This window comes from Fukomys damarensis, unplaced genomic scaffold (assembly GCF_012274545.1).
Source record: "Fukomys damarensis isolate Sample0158 unplaced genomic scaffold, DMR_v1.0_HiC HiC_scaffold_16, whole genome shotgun sequence".
In the NCBI taxonomy this organism is placed as follows: domain Eukaryota; kingdom Metazoa; phylum Chordata; class Mammalia; order Rodentia; family Bathyergidae; genus Fukomys; species Fukomys damarensis.
Window position 1 is genome coordinate 65,170,921 of NW_022900928.1, and position 10,335 is coordinate 65,181,255.

Genomic DNA, 10,335 nt, shown 5'->3' on the forward strand with positions numbered 1-10,335 from the left:
AAAAAAAAAAAAAAAAAAAGAATCAAATGAAATAGTCCAGGTATAATTCATAGTAGAGGAAATCTCTCAGTCTCTCATTCTAGACATTATTTCTTTGTATGCTGTTAATGTCTAGTCAAACTCCATCAAGTCTTTATCTTTCTTTTCTTTTCTCTCTCTTTTTTTTTTTTTTGATTTTTCAGTCCAGGTCTCCCTTTGTAGTTCAGGCTAGCCTGAACTCACTGTGTAGCCCAGGCTGGCCTCAAACTTGCAGCAATCCTCCTGCCTCAGCCTCCCAAGTGTTATGATTACAGGCATATGCCACCACCCCTGGCTAAGTCTTTTTCTTATGTATTCTTTATTCCTTTTTTCTTTTGGTACTGGGGATCGAACTCAGGTCCCTGCACTTGCAAGGCAGGTGGCGGAACCACTCAGCTAAATCCCTGGCCCCTTTTTTTTTTTTTTTTTTTTTTTTTTTTTTCCTTTTCTTTTATTGAGTTTATTGGTACATTTTTAGGTATACAGTACAATTACATTCGTTATTGGGATCTTGTACTTTTACATGACAGGTCTTGTTTCTCATTTTTTCCCCTTGTATGTATTCTTTATTGATATCTTTTCCACTTTATCCTTTGGTAGTTGTTTGTAACACTTAGATGGGGAATTTTGTCTTTGTTAAAATCCCTTTCTCTGTTCCTGGCATTATGGTTAGAATTTCTACCTTTTAAGTAAATGGACATTTAAAAATATGTACAGCTTATTTTTCTGTTTTTGAGATGGGATCTCACCATGTTGCCTAGACTAGCCTTGACTCTTAGGCTCAAGTGATCATCCCTTTTTTTTTTTTTTTTTTTTTTTTTGGTGGGGGGTTGTTTTGAGACAGGGTCTCACTGTGTAGTTGAGACTGACCTGGAACTCACCGTGTAGCCCAAGCTGGTCTCGAACTCACAGCGATCCTTCTGCCTCAGCCTCCCGAGTGCTGGGATTACAGGCATGCGCCATCACGCCTGGCCTCAAGTGATCCTCTTGCTTCTGCCTTCTGAGAAGCTGAATAAATGATTTTTCTTTTCTTTTGAGACAGAGTCTCGCTGTGTGTTTCAGGCTGTCCTTGAACTCACTATGCAGCCCAAACTGGCCTTGAACTTGTGGCAGTCTTGTTATCTCAGCCTCCCGGGTGCATTACAGGCATGCACCACCATATTCAGCTTTATGGGTTTTCTTGTTTGTTTTGTTATCAGTACAGGTTTACAGTACATAATGATTACATTTACTGTAGGGTGTTGGTACATGTGCATGACACATCTTAATTCTTTTTCCCTCCTCCCTTCATCTCTTGGTCCCCTTCCCATTTTCAAAATATCTATCTCCCTATTTCCTGTTATCTATCTTTTATTTTGCTCCTTAATTTTCTTGTACTTTAGCTTTCTCGTATAAGAAACCATGTAATATTTAAGCTTGTGTGTCTGATTTATATCACTTGACATTATGGTCTCAAGGTATGTTCAGTCTTCCTAGTAATGACAAATTTATCCTTTCTTATAGCAGAGTAGTCATTGTGTATAAATGCCACATTTTATTTATTTATTCATCTGTTGATTGACATACAGGCGACATCCAAAATTTAGCTATTATAGTTGTGCTGCTATTGACATGAGTATGCATATATCACTGTAATGTGATGTCTTTAATGGTTTCCAGAAGATACCTGGAAGGGGAATAGATAGGTCAAATGGAATTTCTAGGTTTAGTTGTCTGAGGAATCTCCATACTGATTTCCATAGTGATTGTATTAGTTTATACTCCCACCAACAATTTCCCTTTTTCTCACAGCCTCACTATATGTTATTTTTTTATTTCTTTTCTCTTTTTTCTTCTTTTTTTTTTGTGGTACTGGGCATTGAACTCAGGACCTTGTGCTTGAGAGGCATATGTGGCACCATTGAGCTTAATCCCTGCCCTTGTTATTTGATGTCTTAATGATGGCCATTTTGTGGCACAGGACAGTAATCCCAGCAGTTGGAATGCTGAGGCAGGAGGATCATCATAAGTTTGAGGCCAGCTTGGGCCACATAGTAAATTCACAGCCAGCCTGAAATACAGTGAGAGCCTGTCTAAAAAAAAACAAAACACCACCACCACCAAAGAAACATTCTTTCTAGAGTAAGATGGAATCTCAGTGTTGTGTTTGATTTGCATTTCTGTAATGGTCAAAGAGATGTTGGGTCTTTTATTTTGGGGGATTCTTTTTTTTTTTTAGTTCTTTGTAGATATTAGTCCTCTGGCCAAGGTGTAGCCGGTAGAAATTTTTTCCCATTTTGGAAATAAGAGTGTTACAGGTTCTAGATTCTATCTTCGGTAGCATGTGTATAGCCAGTTTTTCCAGTACCATTAGCTAGAGAGTCTGTCATTCCTTTGGTGTGTGATTTTGGCCCCTAATCCTAATTAGTTGCTTCATAAGATATCCTTGTGGATTTTTTTGGGGTGATAGTTTGGTGGTCTTGGTTTCATAAGGTGATCTTTGTCATGGAATGACCTTATTTCTCCATTAATTTTGAAAGGTAGTTTTGCATGATATGTCAGTCTGGGTTGGAAGTTGTTTTCTTTTAGGGCTTGAAACACTTCACTCCAAGTTCCTCTGGCCTTTAGGGTTTATGTTGAGATGTTTGCTGTAATTGTAATAGATTTACCTTATAAGTGATTTGTTGCTTTAGCTTTCAAGATTCTGTCCTTGTGTTGGACTTCTGGGATTTTGACTTTGATGTATAGTGGAGTCTTATCTTGGCTATTTGGGGTTTTATATGTCTCACTTACTTGTATTTAAATTCTTTCCCAAAATTTGAAAAGTTTTCCACTATTATTTCTGTATATGGGTTTGTTGTGTCATTTGTGCTCTCTTCTGATTTTTTTAAGTTAATCTTGGATTAATTTTGTGTCACCTACCAGCTGTTGGATCTATTTTTCATGTCTTCTTTCTAAGGTATCAGAGTAATGGTCACCATGTCTGTAAAAATCAAAACTTTGATTTCTCATCTCAGTAAATCACACATGTACATGCACTTGTTCATGCACACACTCTCCCAATTGCAGAGTTCAAAGATCTTCTTACAGCTATCTACAGAGCTGAGGTTGAAATGTAATGATAAGGAATCAGCTGTTTGGGGTGCTATCTTCACAATTCAGGCTGTGTCCCATTAAAACTGTTCTGTTCTGTTTTGTGTTTTGCAGTATAGGGGGTTGAATGCAGGGCACTGCATTGAGCTACATACCTAATGCCCATCTCCTTTTAATTTTTTATTCTGAGACAGAGTCAGTCTTGCTAAGTTGCCCAGTTGCCCAGGCTGGACTCAAACTTTGGATCCTGATGCCTCAGCCTTCCAGAGCACTGGGATTACATGTATGCGCCACCACACCCAGCTCATTAAAACTGTTATTTACACACGTATGCAGTGGCTAGATTTGGCACATGTACTGTAGGTTGTTAACCCCATCTTAGGGTAATGTTCTATAATAGAACTGTCTATAACGATGGATATGTTCTATATTTGTGCCATTTGTTGTGGTAACCATTAGTTGTATGTGGCTTTTGAGTACTTATGATTTAGCTATGCAACAGAGGGCCAGATTTTTCTATATTATTATATTTTAATTACTATTAGGTTACATAGCCTCATATAGTTAAGTATTGGACAGTGTGTCTATAGAGCTCTGCATAATGTCTTGGACAGGCACTTGGTGAGTGTTTTTTGTGATTAAATTGGGAAGTAAACTTTTACTGTGTTGTTCCCAATAGGACAAAATGATGACGGAAAGAACCCTGTTGAAGGAGCGTTACCAGGAAGTCCTGGACAAACAGAGGCAGGTGGAGAATCAGCTCCAAGTGCAATTAAAGCAGCTTCAGCAAAGGCGAGAAGAAGAGATGAAAAATCATCAGGTATTTTGCTTGTACTGAAATTGTCAGACTGGGTATATATCTCATGGTAGATATTTGCCTTGTACATTTGCCTAGCATGTACAAGGCCCTGGGTTCAATCTCTATCACTGCAAAAAAGAAAAACATGTAAATAAATTGTTGAGAAGTAAAAACAACAGTCCCTGATCATACTTTAATTTTTTTTCCAAGTCAGTAGAAAAAGAAAAGCATTATTTACTTTTTAATGGTTTCCATAGAATTTTAAGAATAAAAAGAACTTTTGAGGCCGTCTTGTCCAATCTCTTACTTTTGTTGTAGTTCAGAGAAAAAACGATCTCTATCTGGGAAACATATATATGTAATGTCCTATCTCATATTATATGTATAATTCTGAGATTAAAAGTCTACATATGGGGCCGGGGATTTAGCTCAGTGGTACTGCTGACTGCCTTGTAAGTGCAAGGACCAGAGTTTGATCCCCGGTACCCCCCCCCCCAATGTACATATAAAAACTAGAAAAAAAAATTAAAAGAAAATTTAAGAGAATACTTATAAAAGCTCATGTGGCAAGAAGTCACTTGAAAAAACCCATGAAGAAAAAGATCAACCAGTTTAATTACATATAATAAAAACTACCAAATAATGGAAAAATCAGTTGAAAGATTGTTAGACTGAGAGAAAATATTTGTAGCACATCTGCCAGAGGATTTAATTAATATCTGTTAACATTCTGAATATTTCTACAAATGCATGGTGAAAGTCAAACAATCTACAGAAAAGTCAGGAAAGGTTATTGTGTCAGGGCTGGGGTTGTAGCTCAGTGGCAGTGTGAATGCTTAGCATGCACAAAGTCCTGGGTTCAATTTCCAGCATCACTTAAAAAAAATTATTGTGTTAGTTTCCTATTGCATATGTAACAAATTACCATGAATTTAGTGATTCGAAACCTTCCAAATCTGTTATTTTATAGTTCTGTAGTCAGAAATCTTACGAGTGTCACTGGGCTACAATCAAGACATTGGAAGGGCTGTGTGTCTTTCTGGGGGTTCTAGGGGAGAATCTGTTTTCTTGTCTTTAGCTGTTGAAGCTGCCTGAATTCCTTGGTTTAAGGTACCTTCTGCACCTTAAAGCCAGCAACATTGTGTCTATTAGGTCTTTCTTCGATAGTCACATTTTGCTGTGATCACAACTGGGAAGGTTCTCCACTTTTAGGGACTCAGGTGATTAGCTCAGGCCCACCCATATAATCAGGATATCACCTCAACTCAAGGTCCTTGCCTTAGTCACTTGTACAAAGTCTCTCTTGCCATGAAAAGTAACATTATACATGGATTAGAAGGTGGATACCTTGGGGAAGGGTATTATATTCCCACCAGTTATAAACAGTAATTTACAGGCAAGGAAAAGCAAAAAGATTATACATATTTGAAAAGAAATTCAGTCTCATTGGTACACATTCATTTATTCTGAACATATCTTTGGAGTACCTAATGTGGGCTGTGGCGGTTTAGTGATGAACAAAGCAGTCTATTTTGAATGCTTGTTCTAGTTGAAGACAAACAGTAAAAACAAAGTTAAGGAAATGCGTATTAAAACTATTAAATACTATTCCTTTCCCTTGTCTTCCTCCCCCAGTGATCAGCAAAAATTAAATAAATTTTGAGTGGTGAGGTAAAGTGAACTCTTTCAGAGACTACCAGTAGGTGTGTGAATTTTGATGACCTTTTCATTTGTTTTTGTTTTTTTGAGACAGGGTCTCACTATGTAGTTGAGACTGACCTGGAACTCACTGTGTAGCCCAGGCTGGTCTCAAACTCCCAGCGATCTTCCTGCCGCGGCCTCCTGAGTGCTGGGATTACAGGCGTACGCCACCACGCCCAGCTTGATGGCCTTTTTAGAAAAGTTATTAGGAATTGTCAGTTAGAGTTTAAAATATACATATAATATGACCTAGCAATCTTATTGAGTCCATTCTACAGGTAGAAGTTCTTGTGTGAAAGTGTAGACATACAGAATGTTTGTTGCAGTATTTTTAAAAATTAAGCCAAGTGTAGTGGCCCATGCCTATAATCGCAGCACTTGGAAGACTGAGGCAGGAGGATTGTGAGGCCAAATTTGTCCTAAACTACACAGCTGATCTCATCTCAAAAAAGTCAAAAACAAAACAAAATAAAAATTAGATTAGAAATGTAATTACAAAATTGTTGTAATCAACCTGAGAAACTTATTAACAGAGAGTGGTTGAAAACATTTGACATCTCTGTGTGATGTCATATCATGCAGCTATTTGACTTAGATCTTTATTGATATGGCGTGTTCATGCCAAGTGAAGTAAAACAGAATACAAAATAATTTAAAATGACCTCATTAAAAAACAAAAATAGGGGATTTAGCTCAGCTGTGTCATGCTTTCCTGGCAAGCACAAACAAGGTCCTGAGGTCGATCCCCATACAAGAAAAAAGAGAGAAATAGGCTGGGGAGTATAGCTTAGTGAGAGAGTTCAGGCTTTACATGCACAACACCCTGGGTTTGACCAAAAAAAAAAAAAAACAAAAACAAAAAAAAGACAAATGCATACATTGTAGCCGGGCGTGGTAGCGCATGCCTGTAATCCCAGCACTCGGGAGGCTGAGGCAGGAGGATCGCTGTGAGTTCGAGACCAGCCTGGACTGCATAATGAGTTCCAGGTCAGTCTCAACTACATAGTGAGGCCCTGTCTCAAAAAACAAAACTAAAACCAAAAAGAAATACATACATTGCATCTGTGTGATGTGAGATTGAACAAAGTGTGAAAGCATGATACAGCAGTTACCACATTGATTATCCTTATGGGTGGAGGTGGTATGAAGTTGGGGGTAACTTAACTCTATCACCTTTGTGTTATTTGACTTTTTATTTCAGATGTATGTGCATATGTAGTAGTTGATGTTAAACAGTAAAAAAGGCAAGCAATCAGAAAACCTCCATACAAAATAAAATAGAATAGAACTATAACAAAACAAGACCATATTTGTTGGATGCAGTAGATTCCCCCCTGGAGCAAGAACACCTTTTCAGCATCCTTAGCAGCTGTTTCTTCAGTCTTTACTTGAAGAGCTTAAGAGAGCTGATTGCTTCACGAGGCAGAACATTCTTTTTTTTTGTTTTGTTTTGTTTTGTTTTGGTTTTTTGAGACAGGGTCTCACTGTATAGTTGAGACTGACCTGGAACTCACTGTGTAGCCCAGGCTGGTCTCGAACTCATAGTGATCCTCCTGCCTCAGCCTCCTGAGTGCTGGGATTACAGGCGTGCACCACCATGCCCGGCTTTAGAACATTCCATTTTTGAACAGTGTGAGTGTTAGATCTTTTTCCTTCTGTTGAGTTTAAGTCTCTTGTTTTTGGAACTTTCACTCTGAGTTTTGGGAGCTACTCATCAACCAGATTCTTTGAATTCAGTTTGAATCTGCTAAAATCAGTATATGAATTTTTCAGATTGTTGAAAATTACTGTCAAATTAAAAGAACTAACTTATTTCCTTCTTTATTTGTGTGTGACTGTAATCATGTGGGATTTAGGAGATTTTAAAGGCTATTCAGGATGTGACCATAAAGCGGGAAGAAACAAAAAAGAAGATAGAGAAAGAAAAGAAGGAGTTTTTGCAGAAAGAGCAAGATCTGAAAGCTGAAATTGAGAAGCTTTGTGAGAAGGGCAGAAGGTAAATGATGCTGTTAAGAATGAAATCCCTTTGTGTATGTGTATCTATGTGCATAAGGGGCCAGTCCTATTTGTATAGTTTTTCTTTTAGTCTCATTTTTATTTGGAAAACAAGCACACAAGTAAAAATTTTCCAGTGCCTTGGTATTCTCAGTGTTCTGTATTACACTTAATGGAGAAAAGTCTGAGAGATTTCATACTTGGAAATTATACAGTTAAGGGGATACAAATATAGAACATGTGCTTAATATACATAAATCCCTGAGTTCAGTTGCCAGCACCAAATGAATGAATGAATGAACGAATGAAGTTAAATGTAAAGTCCCAAATACAATCAAGGTTTTGATATGCATTTATTTCACTTGCTTTATAAGCTGAGATTTTTTTTTTTTTTTTATTGAGTTTATTGGTACATTTAGGGATACAGTACAGTTACATTCATTGTTGGGATCATGTACCTTTACATGGCAAGTCTTGATTCTCATTTTTTTCCCCTTACCTCTGCCCTCCCTTCACCCCCTCCTCCCCTCCCCATCTACAAACACTTTATTTTCATCTTTTCATTCTCTCACATTTTTTTCTTTTCCCTTTTTGTTCTTCCCCTACGTATGAGATTTTTTTTAACAAGCTGAAGTTGTAAGAATATTCTGAGAGATTAACTTTCAAACAATAATATTATAAACTATTTATGAAAGAATTATCCAGTAGGTCTTTGAACTTTTCTGGGTGCTGCAGCAAGAGCAAGGTGGGCATAGAATTTACTCAAATTCTTTATTTTCCAAGTTTCTTAAAATGAGCTATTTGGAAATCAAGATAGCTGTGAAAATTGATAATTTTACTTAAATTTTATTAAAATGCATTTTTATGTATTAAATCTTGATTTTGCAAAAGTATTAGAGTGGTACATAAAAAGTAGTGAGCTTATGTGCTGAATCGTTTTCTAAATCTGAGAGATTACTTGTGGAAGCTCCATATGAGGATAAATGTCCAGGAGAAGGGCTGAAGGCCAGTCCACTGTTACATTGAAAATCTAGTGATGCTGCATGATTCGGTGATGAGTCAGTTGTCCATGGTACTCATTTTCTAGCAGTTATACATACTTGGAGCAGAACACTGTCCTGGGCATTGATAGTGATCAGAGCCACTACTTCCCACCCTGTGTCCTTGCCGTTGTCCTTGCCTTCACTGTTAGTGCAGGAAGATGACGCACAAACCTACACGTAGAGCAGCTTAGCAGCAGGTATTTTAAATAACAGATGTTGGGAAAATGAGTCTGTAATTGTATTAGGCCCTGTGAATAATTTCTTTGGCATGCGCAGTCTTTACATACGTCTGTCTTTTTTCTACCTGACTAAATAGCTACAAATGGTGATTGAGCTGGGTTTGATGACACTCCAGCACTCTGGGAGGATGAGGCAAGAGGATCAAAAGTTTGCGCCTAGCCTGGGGAACTTGGTGACCTAGTGAGACTGTCTCAAAATAAAAAATGAAAAACAGGATGGGGATGGGGATACATCTCAGTGGGAAGGTCCTTGTGTTCAATCCTAGTACTGCCATAAATAGATAAACAAAACAGAAATTGATACCAAGTTTTGCTGCTTGTCATAGTAAAGGTCCTATTTTTATTTTTAGTGTATGGTGTGAATTTCAGAATGATGTTTTCTATCATTTTTTCTGATAAATATGTGGTTCTTGGGCCGGGGATTTAGCTCAGTGGTTTGATTGTCTGCCTCGCAAATGCAAGGTCCCAAGTTCAATCCCTGGTACCCAAAAAAAAAAATGTGATTCTTTTTTTCCAAAGTAGTGGAAAGAAGTCTTTTGTGTCTCTGTTTTAGCTGTGGTGTAGATATTGTTTGGCATTCTGTTATCCACGGAGACTGTGGCACAAAGTTTTTTTTCATTGTTAGTCACCCTGGGCTTCCATAACAGAATACTACAGACTAACTGGCTTAAATAAGAGAAATAAATGTTCTCATAGTTCTGGAGGCTGACAGTCCAGCATCAAGATTCTGGCCATCTTGTTTCTAGCGAGGACTCTTCCTGGCTTACAGATGGCTCCTTTTTTTTTTTTTGGTACTAGGGATTGAATTTAGGACCTTGCTCTTGCAAGACGGGTGGTGAAGCCACTGAGCTAAATTCCCAGCCCTACTCCCTTGATTTGTTCTCTGTGTGTGAACACTCATGATGTCTCTTTCTCTGACAGGGACATCAATCCTGTGTGGTTCGGGCCCCACTCCTGTGATCTCATTCAACCTAGATTACCTCTTTCAAGCCCCTTTGGCCTAATACAGCCTCATTCTGGTTTAGGGCTTCAATATAGGGCAGGGTATGGCACAATTCAGTCCATTTCATGTTCATAGCTATTTCATTTGTTCAGCCAACATTTATTATTTCCTATGAGCCAAAAAGTATGGGCCTGGGGAATAAGTCCTCCAGGTGCTTACCATTTATTAGAGAAGAAAGATAAGTAGAGAATTATTTAGCAATGATGTTATAGTAATGCTGGTATAAAAGCATCTAAAAAAGGTATGTAACCCAGACTGGGTAGGGGGAGCCAGAAAGGATAATACAGAGCCAGAGGGTAAGACACCAGAATTGAGTCCTGAAATACAAGGGGGGAATGAACTAAGTTAGTTAAAATAATGCTGGCCAGGGCCAGGGATTTAGCTCAGTGGTTCTCTCGCCTGCCTTGCATGTGCAAGGCCCTGAGTTCAATCCCTGGTACCAAAAAAAAAAAAAAAGCCGGGCAA

At 38.1% G+C, this 10,335-nt stretch overlaps 1 protein-coding gene across 2 annotated transcripts in view; it reads left to right on the top strand.

Moving 5' to 3' along the window:
• The window catches only part of Rnf214 (ring finger protein 214), a 27,653-nt gene that overhangs the window by 6,184 nt on the left and 11,134 nt on the right, over window positions 1-10,335 (top strand). For both annotated transcript variants that reach the window (XM_010629380.3, XM_010629381.3), the window contains 2 exons: window positions 3,770-3,910; window positions 7,447-7,586. In XM_010629380.3, the coding sequence (XP_010627682.1) occupies window positions 3,770-3,910; window positions 7,447-7,586 (281 nt within the window). The remainder of the gene's footprint in view (window positions 1-3,769; window positions 3,911-7,446; window positions 7,587-10,335) is intronic.